Source organism: Rhamphochromis sp. 'chilingali' (assembly GCF_963969265.1).
Source record: "Rhamphochromis sp. 'chilingali' genome assembly, chromosome: 10".
Classification (NCBI taxonomy): Eukaryota; Metazoa; Chordata; class Actinopteri; order Cichliformes; family Cichlidae; genus Rhamphochromis; species Rhamphochromis sp. 'chilingali'.
The window spans coordinates 19245600-19264800 of NC_137937.1; the positions used below are offsets into that span (position 1 = coordinate 19245600).

At 41.4% G+C, this 19201-nt stretch overlaps 2 protein-coding genes across 3 annotated transcripts in view; one reads left to right on the plus strand and one right to left on the minus strand.

The window, feature by feature from the left end:
- The first annotated feature begins 1055 nt into the window (after positions 1–1055).
- Positions 1056–10203, plus strand: LOC308403645 (ceramide transfer protein-like). The gene is made up of 8 exons (XM_080893263.1): positions 1056–1385; positions 4265–4357; positions 5146–5241; positions 5476–5608; positions 5699–5769; positions 5878–6006; positions 8155–8284; positions 8865–10203. The coding sequence occupies exons 1-8, from the start codon at positions 1263–1265 to the stop codon at positions 8990–8992; spliced, it is 903 nt and encodes a 300-aa protein (XP_080749389.1). The 5' UTR covers positions 1056–1262; the 3' UTR covers positions 8993–10203.
- A 208-nt stretch (positions 10204–10411) lies between these two features.
- Positions 10412–19201, minus strand: part of pip5k1bb (phosphatidylinositol-4-phosphate 5-kinase, type I, beta b) — a 32382-nt gene continuing 23592 nt past the window's right edge. For both annotated transcript variants that reach the window (XM_080893262.1, XM_080893261.1), the window contains exons 8-15: positions 17796–17992; positions 17334–17417; positions 16845–16893; positions 16598–16682; positions 15738–15896; positions 13782–13908; positions 11797–11920; positions 10412–11710 (exon numbers count right to left, since the gene is read on the minus strand). In XM_080893262.1, the coding sequence (XP_080749388.1) occupies positions 11708–11710; positions 11797–11920; positions 13782–13908; positions 15738–15896; positions 16598–16682; positions 16845–16893; positions 17334–17417; positions 17796–17992 (828 nt within the window). In that variant the 3' untranslated portion in view covers positions 10412–11707. The remainder of the gene's footprint in view (positions 11711–11796; positions 11921–13781; positions 13909–15737; positions 15897–16597; positions 16683–16844; positions 16894–17333; positions 17418–17795; positions 17993–19201) is intronic.

Genomic DNA, 19201 nt, shown 5'->3' on the forward strand with positions numbered 1-19201 from the left:
GAGTCAGAAAAAATGCACTTTATTGTGTCACGAAAGATCTTGAACTTGATTAAAAGCGTTGCCATCAGTGTAGGTGTTCCATAGGGATCCATTCTTGGACCTATTTTATTAACACTTTAAGTGTGTGTCTGTGTATAATCTATATCTCTGTGTATATAATATTTTTGTGTTTTTTACTGTCAGCTGCATTGTATCACATCTGTGTAATTTATGTAGAGCGTTTACATTTTCACACCACCTTCCAATGTCAGGTTTACCAAAGTAGTCCTAAATTAAGTTTTGCTTGTTACAAAATTTTTTGTTTCTACTATGGTTATTCCACCAGAATATGCTTGAATATTGTTACTGCATTCCTGAACAACACTAATTTTAGTGGTTGTATGTGATACTTGATTAATTTCTGACTTCTCAGAGACGTTCAGTGGCTTCAAATGTGGGTAAAAAGCTTGAATTAAGTTCAGTTAATGTAGTCATTTTTATTTTAATCAGGTTGTTTGATTGTTTTTTGACAGATTTCGAAAATATTCTTTTTTTCTTCTTTTTATAAAAGGTAGTTATTTTTTTTTTAACTTTCAGCTGTAGTCTGTATTTTACTTATTCATCAGTCCTTAAACACAATCATGGCAACATTAGAAAGAATAACTACTGACATCTAGCGGTGAATACTTTACACTACATACACTTTAATGCAAGTTAGCTCCGGTGTTGGTCCGCCTGCTGAAAATGCAAATCAGATCGCATCCAAAGGAAAAAGAGACTGTAGCCTGTGTCCAGGCAGCAAGAAAAACAGGAAAAGTCAGTTCCCCGGTCCTTTCCATGATCCAACTATCCGGATAAAAGCGGCTACTGTAAACATGTTATGAAATTCAACTCCTACAGTCACTGCTCAGTAAACATGAAACAAGTGGACAGTTTGAGGTCCTGTAACACTCTCTGTTCATGTTGACACTGATTGGCCTGTGCCTTTAAAAGAGCTCCTCATGTATGTCCTGATCTCAGCTGATCTCGACAAACCAGTTCTTTCCCTCCTCCCTCTCTCTCTCTCTCTCTGTGTGTGTGTGTGTGTGCGTAAAGGTAAGCCGGGAAGTATTTCCTGTGAGTTAGACTACCTGAGTCAATCAACCACAAACTTATCAGTGTTTGGTTATGTATGTGAAGTTTAACTGCGGGTGTGTGGGGTAGAGACATAGAAACAGTCACAGAGCAAACACACGAGGAGCGGGACACACCTACCCACACTTGTTCAGAGAGTAAGTTAGAAAATGAGTACCGGGACTTCGTTGCACAGTTCACCGAAGCAGTCACGGAAAAGTAAGAAGAAACAGCTGCTGAAGCAGGAGACTCAAAGATGGATCCCTGTGCAGACCTGCAGCCATCCAGTTACAGTAGGTCTCTGTGTCCTGGTTATACGACACATTCTATTTATTTTGTGGGCAGTGTTGTCTGGAATGCCGACACCTCCCTTTATACCTGTTTGTTTGTGTTTGGTTCCTCTGACTTTAATAGTATTACTCTGTTGTTAGCATTACAGTTCACCGGTAGCCACACTTGATTTGTTAGTTTATCCACACAGCAATTAAAAAAAACAAAGTCCAGATACTTTAGCTAGTTTGCTATAATTCCTTTCTTCTAAGTCATAGATCTGAATAATACTAATTGGACTGGGATAAACTATTGAATATAATCTAACCATTTTACTTCTTCGCTGATTAGCTGTTATGTGGAATGGCAGCATTTCTTCGTGTAGACAAGGAGAGATAAGATCCAAACGGATTAATGGACAAAGATACAAAGTAGAACAGAAACAGTCACGGTCACGTGGAAAGGAAATCAAGTCCTGTGGAAAACTGAGTGCATCCCCCAATCAATAGCTTCTAGAAGTACCTTTAGCAGTAATAACCTGAAGTCCCAAAATGATTTCTGTATGACTTTATCAGCCTTTCATATCATTATAGAGGAACCTTGGTCCACGCTTCCTTACAGCGTTGCTTCAGTTCAGTGAGGTTTGCGGGCATTTGTTTATGCGCAGCTCATTCTGGACTTTGACTGAGCCATTGCAACACCTTGATTTTTCTTCTCTTTTTTCCAGTCATTCTGCTGTAGATTTGATGCTTTGCATCAGATAATTGTCAAATTGCATGCGGGTAAAGCTTTACAGTAGCTGTGGGACAAATACTTTTATATTTGACTGAAGAAGACTTTGTTATAGAGAGGAGTTCTTGGCTGGCTGTAACGTGGCCAGATCCTGTGGCTGTAAAACAAACCCCAAATCATCACACCACCACCACCACTATGTAGGGCTGCCACAAACGATTATTTTGATAGTCGACTAGTCACCGATTATTTATGCGATTAGTCGACTAATCAGATCATCATCCACTGGACGTAAAACTACAGCTTATTGCACCAGCAGCATATGCTCTTATATAACTATCATTAGCTTACAGCTTTAAGCTTTTAAGGTGCTAACTAAAAATAAAGACAAGATGATAGTTTATTCAATTTTAATGAAATTTGCAGATTGTTTCGGTGAAGTTTAATAAACTCCTTGCTATCTAAAATATAACAGGACAACGGAGTATATTCTCCAGCATCTCACACTTCTGATAATCAGCTGTCTGCTTGACGTTTATTCAGCTGTGTAAAAACTATAACTTTAATCTCAGACAAACCGATTTACTCAGGAACAAATAAAATACTAAAAAAAAAAAAAAAAGCCAAACAACAACATTTTTAATTTATCTAAGTGACTCATATATATTTAACCTGAGTAGCGAAAGACGGCGGTGGGTTTGAAAACAATTTGCCGGGAGTCCGGTGTTCTCACAGCGCTAGTGACCTAGCCCCCGGCTAGCTATCGAGCTAGTGGGTAACAGACGTCTCCGAAAACGTCGGAGCGCTTTTGAAAATATGTGGTGTCCTGATAAACTGAGCCGATATTTGAGGTTTACACAGCTACATTCTCGGCTGAAAATATGTTAAACGTTTATTTTGTGACCCAGAAAGAATAATAAGAGTAATATTAAAACTAACTAGCTGCCGCCATTGTTGGAAACTGAGCTGGGCCGCGCTATGAATTCTGGGACACAGCTGCTTCTTCTTCTTCTTCTTCGGGGTTTAACGGCAGCTGGCATCCTTGTACATGCAGTGCTGCCATCTTCTGTTTCAGTCCGTTATTACACTCTTAAATCCTGCTACTTATTCCTGCGTCTTTTGTGATCTTACAAAGCTTCAAACGACGCGTCGACTATTAAATCAGTCGTCGACGATTTTGATAGTCGACGTAATCGTGACTAGTCGACAAATCGTGGCAGCCCTACCACTATGTTGATGTTTTTTATTGATATGCTGTGTTTGGCTTTCAACACACATAGTGCAGTTCTTCATGGACAAACATTCCCACTTTGGTCTTGCCTGTCCAAAGGTCTTATTAGTGATTTGTTCAGATAAGCTGTGCAGCCATGTTCTTCCTTTTTTGTTTAGAGAGAGACAAGAAGCTTTCTTGTGGCAACCCTTCCAAACAAGCCACACTCTTTCAGTGTTTTTGCACTGTCGTGAACTTTAACTTTTAACATGCTAACTGAGGCCTTTAGACTGAAATGTAGCTCTTGGGGGACTGCATAGAGGCCTGTGCAAAACTTTCTTATGATTAAACACTCAAGCTATAATATTATATTAATTACTGTTCATTTTAGGTCAAAATTAGGCTGCCTCCTCCTTGCATCTTCACTGTTACACCTGTCTCCCTCTCATTCACACACACATATTAGGTCTTTCTTCTACTGTCTTTCATGTCTCTTCACTCCAGAGGATACCTCCACCTCCCCAGGCTCTCTTCCACCTGCTCCCTACTCTCATTATAGAACACATTGTTGTATGTGAACATCATAGTCAGAGCAAAATATTTACTATATTTTATAAATATTTTGCTCTTTTACAATGTTTTTCTTTTTTTTACTGTACTATACTGCTGAGTGACTGTCTTCTGCTCGTCACATACATTTCATTGCAATGTTGACCCTGTGCTAACTTGCATATGACAAATAAAACTGAACTTAAATGAACTCATAGTCTGCAGAGACTCTTCTCTAAACTCATATATCAGTCTGTCCATCACGAGAAGGGTCTCAGAGCCCAGCAACACCACCTTGAACCCATCTGTCACCCTCCTCACTGCTGTCTCAATGTTCTCATTCATGGCCTCCATAAACCCATTTCTGTCTCCTTGATCTTCTCATCTTAACTCATCTGCTCGTTCCCTCAGAGCCAGTCAAGGACGGTCTGGAAAGTTCAACTACCTTCAGCTTCCTCCGGTCATGAATATTCCAGCATCGGCACACACAGATTTGCCAACAAGGTGCGAACCATATTTATGTTTGTTTGCTCTGTGCTATTCACCCTCCTCCTGTCCACCTTTGTTAAAATTTAAGGTAACAAGTTGCTGCTCTTATCTTTGTCTTATCATCCCTGTACAAATCAAGGTCTTCTTGGTGCTGATGACGCTGACATACCTGACCTTAATCTTAATCACATCATTTTGTGCTCACTGCAATATTAAAGTACAGATTCATATGAAATGCTACTTTTTTGGGGTTGTTATGTGTCTTCTGCTCTCCTGCTGTGGAGTCTTTTTCAGTTTTTGTAGTTTATTCCTTCTTCTTTTTAAAAATCTTTCTCCGATGTACAGCTCTATATCCACTCTCCTTCCTCGTCCTCGATCGAGCTAATCAGTCATCTGCTTCAGATAACATTCACTGATTCAGCCCTCAAGTGCTGTGTTTGGGAACGTCACGTAAACGCCTGCTAAACCACTCCCTGCAGGATTTCACAAACGTTTCCTGTGCTCCGAGGATCAGAGTCAGGTTGCGCTCAGTATATAGCACCACCTGACTATACAGGAAGTCAAAATTCTGGGAGAAATCAGGGACCGTGACGCGTTGTTGAGGTTTTGAACACACCCAAGCAATATCAAGTGTGTAATATTTATTTAGTTGGATAGTAAATTTGCTTAAGACATTTCTGGGATTCATGGCTTCTCTTATTTTTATCAACACCTCTGTTTAAAAAAAACTAAATACACAGGTAGAAGGTGTGACGATCGCTCAGGCATATAAATACTGTAATGCTATAATATCTGACTCTTAGGTGGAGGAAACTGTGCAGAATCACATGGCTTACTCCATCCAGGAGGAGGGTGGAGGTGCCAACTGGCAACTGGTAGCAGAAGAAGGGGCGATGAAGGTGAGGACAGAAAACATGAATTATTTCTGTTGTTTGCTGTGAATATTTAAATCTCATTCACATTTTAAAATGTACTGCAGTAGTAACTTATTTGTGCTACAGTGAAAAAATACGCCGCTGAAATACACGGTGATTTAAAACTTTTAAAAGCCTGAGAAAAATCATCTTAGTTTTTAGTAACGGGTGAAGTTGTTAGTGTGTTTATAATATTCTGTCTGTGGTGCTGTGTAACAGGTATACAGGAGGGAAGTGGAGGAGAACGGCATCGTCCTGGATCCCCTCAAAGCGACACATGCTGTGAAGGGGGTAACTGGACATGAGGTCTGCCACTACTTCTGGGACACTGCAGTCCGATTGGACTGGGAGAGTAAGATCTGTGTTTTAGTCCAACATATTATTACTATTTGACTTTCCTTGTGTTATTGCCATGACCTGATGTGAACTCTCCCTCCCACAGCCACCGTTGAAAATTTCCACGTTGTGGAAAAGCTCTCTGATAATGCCGTCATTGTCTACCAGACGCACAAGGTATACTGAGTGCACACTGCACAGTGAAACACAATGCACATTTCATCAGTTATATTGCACAGCCTGTTTTTGATTGATTGAATTGATCACGTGTCTCCTTTGTTTTAGACAGTGTGGCCTGTCGCTCAGAGAGATGTGCTCTTCCTGTCAGTCATCAGGATGATTCCACCGAGAAATGAAAGTGAACCCGACACATGGATCGTCTGCAACATCTCTGTGGAGCATGATGATGTACCTGTAAGATTAACCCTCAGAGGCTTCCCTTGTGTTTTTAGCGCTAGACTGTTGTGCTGTGTTCATTTAATTAATAGATGATGTTCAGGACATTTTGTGCCATTCAGTTTTTTATTTTCTGTTATTTCTTTTATTTCTTTTATTTTCTATTTTCTGCTGTGCTGAATGAATATAGCTGATATTTGCCAAAAGATATATTTTTTAAATTTTAGAATAGTTGTCTCAACTCCTTAAATTAGCTTAAAATGGTTAGGCTATGCACATCCACATTTGATCTAAGGCCAAAAAATGCCCCATTGAAAGCTATTGAAATTCGCTTCAATTTAAAATGTTTAGATTTGTCCACCAGATGGCGCTACTCTTCTGTTTTCTGCAGGGGTGTCTTGTCACTGAACTGATAAGTTAGTGCCGCTACTGATGTTGGATAATTGTGTGTGTGTGTGTGTGTGTGTGTGTGTGTGTGTGTGTGTGTGTGTGTGTGTGTGTGTGTGTGTGTGTGTGTGTGTCCAACTTAAAGTCTTCTCTTTCTTTTTTTTCCCAATTAGTAATTGTTTTGGTGAAAAAATCTGACACTGTACAAAAAATGCATGAAAATCAACAGTACGGCTAATCATTAACCCATCTCACAGCCTAACAAAAATAGTAATAATAGTCGTATAATCATAATAATAAGTTTTTTTACATGTATATTTCAGGCTGAAGTAGTTTTAAAACTACAGCATATCAGCATTAGCACATCAAACCAACTGTCAGACACAGTGGTGGAGGAATGATGTTTCGGAGTCACAGGAACCTGAGCACCTTTCATGAACTCATGAAGTATTATAGAGTCAAATCTGACACTGGCAGCTAAAGCTTGGGTCACGCGACAGGACAATGATCCCGAGCACAATCATGTGAGAGGCTCATAAAGTCATACACAAGACAATTACTTCGGGTTACAGCAGAGTCCCAGTGCTAAGCACTTGAGTTAAAGGCAGCTTTACTTCTTTTTAGGTTTGTGAAGGTGAAACATCTTTCCTTTTGACATGATGACAGGGTGAGTCAAAAACTCTCAGGACCACCCCCAAGGTGACAATCAGAACAGAATCAGAACACTTTATTGATCCTTAGGAGAAATTATTTTGGTTACAGTGCTCCAGTACAAACAGTAACAAAGACAGACATTACAAAAAGTAAGAAATACCACAATATATACATACATATAAGTTACTTATTGATAAATATCTGAATAAGAAAGAAGGGAATGTGCAAAAGGGGTGTAGCTATTGCAGTATACAGTGTGCTAAGTGGATGAGTTGTACAGGGAGATGGCCACAGGCAGGAATGATTTCCTGTGTCGTTCAGTGGTGCTTTTTGGTAATCTTAGTCTCTTGCTGAACTTCTTCTGTGACTGACCAGCATGTCATGGAGTGGGTGGGAGGAATTATCCAACATTGCCTTTATCTTGGACAACATTCACCTCTCCAACACCACCTCAAGAGAGTCCAGCTCCATCCCCACAACATTACTGGCCTTGCGGATCAGTTTATTGAGTCTCTTACCATCAGCAACCCTCAATTTACTCCCCAAGCATACCACAGCATAGAGGATCGCACTGGCCACAACAGACTTGTAGAAAATCCCAAGCATTGTCCGGCAGATGTTGAAGGACCTCAGTCGCCTCAAAAAATAGAGGCGACTCTGGCCAATCCCAGTAGAGGTTAAATATTTGGGCCTTTATGACTGAAGAAGACTCTCTGATGAGATGTGAAAAATCTTAATGAAAGTAAAAACACGTCCAGTTGCCTTCAGCTCGAGTGCTTAAGCGTGCCATGACCTGGATGACTGAAAACAGACATAAGCACTGCTCCTGGTATAAGAACAACTCTTACATTTGAGGTTTAATACATTATGCCTGACAAAGAAAGCTGGGTAAACATACTGCTTATGCATATTTTTCTCTTCACACCTCCAAGTGCTGTAACAGTGCATCTAGTTCATGTTAGTATCAAACATCATCTTGTCAAACAAGGCCTTATTGAGTAAATGGGAGAACAATGTTAACCAAAGTCTGTCAGTCATATCAGTTACAGTGAGATATGTGTCTGTTTTGGGGGATTTAATTTGTTTTTACTCCTATTTATTTATTCATGTATTTTTCACTTTCAGCTAACAAACCGGTGTGTTCGTGCCAAACTTAATGTTGCAATGATCTGCCAAACGCTGGTTAGTCCACCAGAGGGCGACAAAGAGATCAGCAGAGACAACATCTCGTGCAGGGTCAGCTATGTTGCCAATGGTAAGTGCCTCTTAAGAGCATCTGGATTTGATCTCAGCAGACAGCAGAACAAAGCCTCTATTTAGTCTTACAGTCCTCACATGTATCACTAGATTTTGTACACGACAGATGAGAAAAGCACACTTTGAATGTCTGAATGTTTGGTTATTCAGTCTAATGGAAGCGTTTGTTAGACCGTCAAAGAAAATATATTAGAATTGGTTATTCATTCGTTTGAATGACTGACATGCCATTCTTTGTTTTGGCCCTTTTTTGTTTTTGTTAAATGAATTTTGGAGTTTTGACACGAGGATGACCCAGCCTGGGGTATTACTTTGAAATTGTAGTCCAGACTGCAACTTCTGCCCCTGCAGACAAGCAGGTTATTACATAAAGCAGCGCTGCAGGATGAATAAGCCAGTTTATTGTCAGAGATGCCGAGCGAGTCGAGGGAGTTCATTTAAAAACATAAATATTAAATCACCACGTCCCGCCAGAGGGCATCCCACACAGCTGCCTGTGCAGGTTTATTATTAATAGTTTTATCATAAGTCAGCGGGAACACACTGTTTCCTGATTATATTTCTCTGTGTGACTGCAGTGAACCCCGGAGGCTGGTTTCCAGCATCAATCCTCAGACCTGTGGCCAAGAGAGAGTATCCCAAGTTCCTCAAACGCTTCAGCTCCTACGTCCAGGAGAAAACCGCTGGGAAGCCCATCCTTTTCTGAATTCAACGAGGTAACCAGGACCCCAAGCACAACTTGACTGGCAGCTACATCTTCTATAATTATAATTAATTATATTTGTATATTTTTGTTTTATTGGGTTAATTTAATTACCATGCATACCATCTTTGACCTTTTAAGTTTAACTAAGTTCATGATTTTTTTTCTTTTTTGAGATTGGATTGATTTTATTGAAGTGAACGAGGTAAGATCTACAGAATCTGTAATTATTCAGATGCCCCTCGAGCTTTAAAACAAAAGTAGTTGTTTATGATCTTAGCTAGATCATGCTGGTCATGGGCGCTTTTGTATGTAACCACAAGAATTTCATGAGGTGATTTTTTTTTTTTGTGTAAATTATTTCGTGCATTTCTATTGATTATCCATTTCCTGACTTTTTTTTTGGGGGGGGGTCTTGCTCTAATTGGTAATATTACAGCTGCTTTTTACTCCTTTTTTGGTACTGCTAAACTTCACTAAAGGTCAATTAATCAAACAAAAAAACCTAAACTGATATTTACAGCAAAAGCACTGATGAGGTGGGAACACTTTCACTTCTTCCCTCCCTCTCGTGACGACTCTTTGCAGTTTGATGGCCTAAAGCTTTGAAATCTTTAATATTGTTATAAAGTAGCTTTCAGAGAGCACAGTGGACACGGTGTATTGTACAGAGAAAACTCTAGATGTCAAATAAATTATCACTTGTGACTCTTAAACACTTGAATTTATTGACAGAAACAGTCAGAAGAAATATAGCTTGGGCGATGAGGAGCATTTAACTTTGGTTTGGTGCCTTTTTCATATGAGTGTTAAAAGGCTTAAACTAAAACCATACCTCTGAAAATGGTCGGGTACAAGGAATGGACTGAAACTGTATTTAAAATAAATTAAAATTGTATTTTTTTTATTTTTTATTTTTATAAAAGCAGCCAATGTCTAAAGAAAATCTTTGGAAGAGCCCAGAGAGCCATTTCTGAAAACCACTTTAAAAAATTACAAGAAAATCTGGAGGCAAATGTCACGAAATGAGGCGTGGCTGCAGACGTTTTGCACAGTGTTGTAGCTACATGAGCAGAATGCATTTAGTGATTTCAGTTTTGTCTGTATTTTAAATAGTTTGTATATTTTTAAACTGTATATGAGAAATTTTATTTGACAGTAAATGTTTTGCAATGTTCTGTAAATTAAAGTTAATATACAGCAGAACCGATCGTATTCTTTTCCTCACACTGGCGTGACAATGAAACTGGTTTCTGTGGAAAGCCGCAATAATCAGCGTTGGAACAGAATCAGGTCACGGCCGTTTCTACGTGGAGTTTACGTGTTACCACCGTGTTTGCATGCCTAGGGTTTCTACCCATACTCTCACTAAAGACCGCCACTTCCTAAACATCCACAGCTATGACCTGCAAACGCATGACATGAAATGTTTTGAGCATTCACAGGCAGACACAGAGTTTAAATTTTTTATTTATAGGAGTCTCTTCTTTATATAAATACGCATTGTCTATACATTCAGCGATGAAAGTATATTTTCAGCAAATGGTAAAATATTGGGATTTACATAATAAATTATGGTCTCAACTGACGTGATCGTGGAGTTCAAACACTTATAGCTGGATATGATTTTGATGGAGCGGTACTGGACCGCCACCGAGTGTCTCAGAACTTGAACTTAAAGAGGACACACTTATTCAGTATCAAAGGATATCCTGAGTAAAAGCATCTTCAGTCATGACGCAAACCTCATGAAACTAGTAGTTCCACATCAAACAGAAAAAAAAATATCTACAGTGTTGCTTCATTGTCTTTGTACATGTAGTGTCAACGACAAAACAAGTGTGCATTTGAATAATAAAGATTTTTTAAAAAGTGCATGTTCACACATCTGTGCTTCTATCAGGTAGCCCACCCGCCTAAAGCAGTGTCCTTGGAGAAATCTGTCTTACAGAAATCATAACATGGCAAAAGTGCCTCCTGCTCCGGGCTTCAGACGAGGCCTGGCCGCAGTCTTTGCTCGCTTCACGCTCCTCTCCGGGCGGCACAGTTAGGAAAAAATGCAGGCCGCTTAAACTGGATCGCACCTCGGGTTTGGCCTCGGCAGCTTCAGTATCTAGTCTGTTCACAGGAGTCTTTCCTGGTAGGTGTTGGATGCGGCTACAAAACCAACTTGTGTCCTTCGTTTGACAACGCGGCGTCCCTCCTCATTGGGGACAAAGATGCCACCATAAATTCAGTGTAAACATTTCTCATTTTAACAGCAACTAAAGCAGTCGCGAATCGTAAAAGTGTCCTTCATGTCTTTCTGAACAGCAGGGAAAGAAAAAAAACCCAAACCAAACATCTAAACACATGAATGGTTTGCATCTACAGTCTCCTCAAATATGCTGAAGTTGTTTTGTAGGCCTTGAAAACAGTACACACATATAAAACCTAATGGTGCCGCGGCATTGACGCATGTTCCCAAAGCTCAGTCTGATGTACAGCACGTGACACGGTATGTTGCATGGTTCCTCGCAGATCTCCTTCACTTTGACTTTTCGTCCAACAACCAGTGGAAATCTCAGTACTTTTTTTGATGTGTTGGCAAAGACAAGTGGTAACATGGATCTAGCAGCACTGAAAGTGAGTCAAACGCCAGCATGGCCTGTCCAGTGGGGGTGTGGCGATTGTCTTATGCTTGGCAGGAGAAAATGAATGTTTGTAAAGCTGCTCCTTTCACTGTGAAACAAAGAGAATAAGTCAGTATATCCAGCTGAAGCCTAGTCAATATTTAAACAAGAATAACCTGAAATAAATGAACCCACCAGGTAGACGTCAAGAACCGATCCGTCATCTCGATCCATGTCCACGTCCATGGTGCTCTGCTCCGACGTAAGGCAGATGGCACTGTCCTCCAGGGTGAAGGTGGAGCTGGATGCGACGTCATCCCTGAAAAACACGGTCGCACGTTAACTTGTAGACGGACCTGAGAGCTTATCATCTGCGTCAAAGCCCCGGTTAGAGCAGGGCAGCTGTATAAACAGTGCTGGAAAAGGGATTGGAAAAAACCCCTTAACAAACGAACCGCAGATTTATTGCGGACTCTGACGTAAAGAGACAAAGAAACCTGTCTGGTGTCGGGACGTAGAGGCTCATTGTCTCAGAAACGCCAAACGGGAGGTTGAAATTGAGAGGAATTGCTGGGAGAGAGAGTCCTACAGATTTCTCAATGTGGAGTAAGAGATACAAGTGAGCTTTAAAAGAGATTTCTTCCAGGAAATTACAGACCTAAAAAGTTAACTCCTTCATTTTGGTTTCCACTGGAGGGAACTTACATCCACAGAAATTCCAATTTTCTATCCTTTCTAATAAAAACTGTAGCATATTGCACTCTGACAGAAAATATGTTCTTTTTCATGCATGTACGCATTCAACGAATGAGATCCAGCTAACGCGCAGCCCACAGATCTTGGAAATTCCTTGCAGTAGTTGAATTGGACGAGGAGGAATGGGGGGAGGGACTTATTAAAAATGGATCAAAAGCGTAATGCTGAAATAGAGTGCTATTAGACTGAATCCATACAGGAGTCAGATAAATGGATTTGAACGTAGCTCGCACATTCGTACTGCAAAATTCATCCTGCCTTTAGTTGCAGTCTCTGGTTCACCACTAGGGGGCAACAAAAGATCGTTTTCCCTTATATGCACATCAGCAGACTTCCTGATAAATTCAGGAATGTGTTTTTGCCCTTTTCTAACATATGACACACTATGTTAGGGGTTCAAAGAGATGTAATCCAATTAGAACAAGAGCAGCATGTTGCTATAGTTGTAGAGATAACAGATGGATGTGAGACATACGGATAAGCTACAGACAGATAGATAGATAAGATAGATAAGATAGATAAGATAGATAGATAGATAGATAGATCACTTCAAAAGTGTGTTACTAAAATAAAAGGCAGAGCGGCTGTCAGACAGGGATTATTGTTGGCTGATATACAGTCTCCACAGCGCCGCTTGTCCTCTTTTGTCACCGTATTTGTGCAGCGTAATGGCACAGAGTAAGAGTGTGTCAAAGCTGCTGTTTAAATATTTATAAAAACAGTTGACAGAACAATGTCAGGGCAGCAGCAGGTGACTGATGAAGGGACAAGACCGGGCAAGTCACACAATGCAGCCTCAGAAAGCAAGCTGAACTCGACACTGTTGGACAGGAGGAGCACTGAAAGGTGGAAGGGAAGAAAAAAATGCAAAGGGCAGGGGATGCAGGGCTTAGAGGCTTTTAGCAGGACAGGAAATAAAGCTTTAACACACTTTCTCTCTCCACACTGGTAAAAGTCACAATGAAACCTGTTAATGTAACACTCTGATTGTGTTAAAAATCAGGGTTTCAACTATTAGTCAATGCTGTGCCATTAAAGCATTTCATTAAGGGACGCTTGAGCCATCCAAAGTCATTCCTGCCACAAGAGTCCAATCAAATAAAAGTTTTCCTGGCATCCACTACAACACCACGCATCCTGATTCATATGTTGTCTATGAAGCGTGCACGTGTACTTGGATGCATGCAGGCAAACTAAGTGAGTAACATGTTCCATGACGCACGTCACCAATAAGACCGTGTGACGTAGACGCACAGGTAACAATAAGGCGGGAGTGCCCGAGCATGTGCGTGAGTGTACATGTCAGGCGTGACTTCCTTCTTTTCTTCGTGGCCTTGCGTCATGGTTTAAGGTGATCAGCTTAACATTTCAGGATCATGTGAGTGTAGGAAAACAAGGAAACGTCAACACAGGAGACACTGTACCTGTCCTCTGTTTGGTTTTCCACGTTTACAAAGATGGAGGAGGTGGAGATAGTTCCCATGGAGGAGCCCTCGTAGAAGGATGGGTTGGCTGGGACAATGTCGGGGCGCAGATATGAACCGAACACGGCTGAGGAGGAAAAAAGAAAACTAAATTTTAAACATGTGACGGTTTCCTATCTCAGTTTTAACTTACATGGTGCCAATAAATACAAACAGTCATCTAAAGATGCTTCCTAGTGACGGGAAAGGCCCCACAAAATCACAGAGAAAAACCTAACGATTCAGCAATCTAACTATGAGCAAACACTTGGCGACAGGAAGAGCGAGGGCGAGGGCGGCCATCTGCCACAACAGCCTGATGTTAGAGCGCACCATAAAACAGTAAAACAATAAACACTCCTGTGCCTTCAGACTTTCAAACTCCACAATCCAGGTAAGCGCATTTTGACCTCTACGGTTGGGCGATCCCACACATTTTACAACTTTAGGCTGAGTACTTCGGCTCCAGATAAGTGTGGGAACACCAAACGCTGTAAAATCAGAGTTCCCCCTTAAAAGGAAGCATTTCCTGGAAGCTGAGCTGAATAAAATCTAAAGCTGACACTGGATGTATCCTAGGAAAAGTGAGTATGTTTTTCCTGTAATTCTGCCGTGTCTTTGCAGACTTCAAAACCTAATCATCGACACAAGGCAGCGAATGAGAGTTTAATGCAACTGATTAGATTAGGGTGTCAAACATAAGGCCTAGGGGCCAGAATCAAAAAGGCGAAGACTCTGATCCAGCCCACGAGACATCTTTGGAGATTGTGAAGCAGAGCATAAATTTTGGACTTTTACCTGTATTTTCATACATTTTACAGATGTCCTACTGATAAAGATCCCCTCCCACAGCCATTCATATGACACCAAAGTAATGAAGTAATAGATAAATGACTGAATGACATTCAAGTTCCTATAGACATTTCTGTGAATTAAACATTACAGGGCAGTCTGGGGAAATGAGCTACTACAATTCTGTACTTTTACACATTTTGTTTTTACCATTAAAGGCCAAAGAGTCGTAGTGACAGATTTCTTTCATTAACTACAGCCGAATTTCTTTATCATGAAAAAAAAAAACCAAAAACGGAGACATACTGTTAAACACACACTTTTTTTCTCATATTGAGATGGAAATGGATTAAATATGTAGATAAAATTCTTTACACTGACAGAAATGGGATTTTCGCTGGTCCAGCCCACTTCAGATCAAAGCAGCAGCATGTGCGACACACTTTGTTTAGATGCTTCTGGTTAAACTGACATACGAGCCACTCCCTTTAGAGTGAAAACCGATTTCCTGCCCTTCCCGAGACCCCTTCAGTGACCATAAGAGCGAAGGGAAGTTTAACAACCCAAACGGATTTATAGTTTGTTGCATCACAGCTGGAGATACAGCTGGGGCAGGGCTCGATTAGAGGAGAGGACAAATGACCCCCGTGACTTATCTTTCTGCTCCACACCCACATTTCTTCCGGTGTGCTGTTGGCTAAATAACTCGCCTTATCAAACACAAAGATCACACAGATGTAGCTGCTTTATCACGTAAGAATGTAGGGGGAGCTCAATCTAAGGATGGTTTATACACAGTTTGTACACACAAATACTGTAACTGATGTAATGTTAATAGGAAGGTAACCTCTGTTTATTTCCATCAAAGCCAAACAATACATCAACCACTGACTGCTTCCTCCTCTTGGGAAGTGCTGAGAGGACAACATTTTTATGGCTGAGTGGAAGCAGCTCTTTAGTGGCCTCGAGTGTTTCTAAAAAGCTCTAATAAGCCGCAAAACGAAGCTTGAAGAGGCAGACGTGGCGAGGATTAAGGTAAAATGTCAAGTGCTTTTTATGATCTACCAATCCCACCCCCACTTCCTTGGCACAGATGCTGATCTGTCAAACTCTTGTTTTGTGTACCTTGTCCATCCAGGCTGGCGAGGCTGCGCGCTCCTACCAGCCGGTCCCTCCTGTCCTCCTCGTTCCTCTCATCCGCTTGCGATGAAAGGATCTCCTGTGAGCACGACTTCAGAGCAGGGATGGAAGTGCGGGTCCTCTTTGAAGGGGAGAATCGAATTGCTGTGGAGCCAAAATTTAAAAAAAAGGAGCACATGAGTCAGGTAAAGGACCACAATCTGATATTCAGGGACTTGGAGGCGAGGGAGACAAAAACTGCAATAATTAGGGGGAGATAAATCAAATCAGTGTTCACACAGAGGAAAACTTCAATGCCCTGCTTCCAAAATTAGAAGCTATTAAACTGTTAAAATGCACAATGACGCTGACACAAATGTCCCCTAAGCCACTTCTTATTCTGCCTCCTGAGCAGGGCGTGAAATAAAATCCTTTCCTGTCATCTCCCTCTGTCGGGACTTGGCAATGGTTAACAGCGCAGCTAAATCCTCAAATCAGTGCCTCAGCCATATGTATTTCCACAGAGGGGGTCCGACATGGTAACATTTGTTTCTATATTTGATGTTCCAAAACAGCTTCCTGGTTTCACCTACAGCCACACCCAGGACACTGAGAATAGATGCTACGGATAAAACTATTAAAAAACTATTTTCCTATCTCGGAGTTTACGGATCATGTGCTTCAAAAGCTTATCCAATAGCCAACTCTAAAAGACCCAGTGCCATTTCAGTGACATCAAAATACCCAGTAATTCATAAGATAAACTGCCTACAGTTTCATTCCTGTTACCAGAGCAGGATTTCCAGCTTTCCACATTTTGTTTCCTCCTTTAGTTTCACATGACCATGATCAGTCAGCTGACTTACGCTGAGTCTTCCTGAAGACCCGTGTGCTCATGAACTTCAGGAAGCGGCTGGCGTAAAACCCGGGCCGGTGGACTGAGACGGAGTCCTGAGGACAAATCAGAAAGGGAGGAAAGAAAAAAAAAAAAAAAAAAAAAAAGAAGTCAGGTTTTTATCAGACAGCCACGGGTAATTTTAAAGAGGACGTAACAAAATAAAAGGCTCATTCATAAAAGCTGCTCCATCAGATTTGAGCAGGCTATCAACTTACACCATCGTACACCAGGGCTTTCCATGAGTGCTCCAACTTTTTAATGAACCTGCAGGAGAAACACAACAAAAAGAGGCCTTGTTACGAAGGTTATACAACAAATTCCCCTTTATGCCCGATCAAACCTAAAAGGTTTCACTTTTCCCTCTGGGTGCAGTGCAAAGCTTTGCTCAACTTAAAGTTCTGCCTTTAAGTTAAGCAACATTTAGCTTTTAAGAGAGCAAAAGTACACAAACTCTGCCTTTTCATCATATCTGACCTGATCTGACTTCGCCTTCGCTGTCAAGAGTCTGATGCCGACAAGGCTCACAAAGGTTTATGCGATGCTTTTAAAGCACCACGAGTAGGAAAAGCTGATGACCCAAAAGGCTGTTGGATCTCATAAGACTTCGTGGCACAAGAAGTCAACATATTAATCTATTTTCTAGACAAAGTAAGAAGGAAAGGCAGTAAAAATCCAGTGTTTTTCAGTTTCATTAGCATCAGTACCTGTATGACTGTAGAATATCTATGATGCCCAGGTAGATGAGCAGCTTTTCATCTTTGTGTGTCCGGGCTGGGATGCCGCCCATCCTGAAAAAGAAGACAGAAACCAAAACATGGCAGCATTTAGAAAGCAGCTGTAGTTCAAATGAACGTTCAAACGTGCCTCTGCACTTTTTACGAGTGTTTGTAAAAGAGGCTCCTGCAGTATTTACATTTGTGTGTGTGTGTTGCTGTAAATATGCAGACCAGTGTTTGTATTTTTGTAGCTATGGTTATGCGAGAGCCCGACTGTGTGTTCGAGCGTTCTGTGGAAGGTTGTGTAACGTCTGCGAGGGAAAAAGTGGACATCAGGAGACAAACAGAGGAGGTGTGCGTGTGCATGTGTGTGTGCATGTGTGTGTGCATGTGTGTGTGCATGTGTGTGTGCATGTGTGTGCTTCGCCCCCCCAGGCTGAATAAACTCACGTGTCATCAGTGGTGAGGGCTTCAGCAGCCTTGCCATCTCCTTGAATGGACTCCATGGCGGTGGAGTAAAGCACCCTCTGAGCCACGGGTCTCCTCCCATCACCCCCTGCCTGACCCTGCTCGCCCCCCTCTCTGTGGTCCAGGACGTGCACGCCCAGCAGAAGACTGTAGTCCATGATCTTGAAACTCTCAAGCACCTATTGCAAATTACAAATAAAAAGAGTTCACTCAATATCACAATCTGGATATAGTTACATGATTCAATCTCCCACCTCTCAAAACTTTGAAAAGTTTTCTACTAGACTCTCATGAGGAGGGAGTTGTTTCCTTCCTAAAACACTTTCATCACCCAGCTCAGTCAAAAGTGTGTCGGGTGATGAAAGACCAGAAAGCCAGCAACAGGAAATCTCTGCTGAAACCTGTTCAGAGCCAAATACACAAGGTGTTTCACCACAGAGAGCCAAGTGTTACACACCGACCCGTCTGAGGAGCCTTTTACCAAGCTTCCCATAAACCCTCTGACTTTATGGGAACCCAGCGCTCAAGAAAAGCCACCCTGTGGCAGGAAAAGGGCAGAAAGTGAGGTGGGAGCTTGTTCTGGGAATGGGATTGAGGTCACTGCCATGTACTGAGGCTTACTTTATGACCCAGACTGAAACAAACAACCAAGAAAAATAAGACAAGCTATGGTAACGGTTTAATATTCTTAGCTTGAAGCCATTTGCTTTTGCAAATACAGTCGGCAGAATAAAAATGACACACATCTTCTGATGGGATCGAGCTTGCAGCTACGCCACGCCTACCGCTGAACTCTGCCTTCGTTTAAGGTCAAAACAATGCCAGTTGAGCTTTCGAGTCATAAATCGCGCTTCCCTCGACAGCTTTAATGTGTCTATATGGGATGAAAAATCAGATGAAACAGGCTGTCTAAACATGAATGAATAAACCAGATAAATGCTTTAACACTATGCATTCCCACAAAGATTTCTATATTTACTGCAGAAAAAACCTGACATAATCAAAGACAGTCATGGCCCAGAATCCAGAGCAAAATGAAGTTATCTATAGTCAGAAGATTTTATTAGTGTTCATTGTAAATCAAGTTAGCATTTGCTGATATTTAAAGCCAAAGCGGCACACACTCATGCACACAACTGCAAGCAGACTTAATGAGTGACTCAAAGCAAACACAGGGCCTTTTCACCGATCACCCCCCACCCCTCTCTTTTTTCATATCAACTATTTGCATCCCCTCGCTCAAACTCCCCCAGCCTATTCAAACAGCAACCATTTTGAATAGAGCCATACACATCACGCTGCCTACAGAAAGCCACGACCGAGCATCCGGGCCCCAGTTTTCCCCGACGGACAATCAAAGCATCACAGCAGACAGAGAACACCCACGT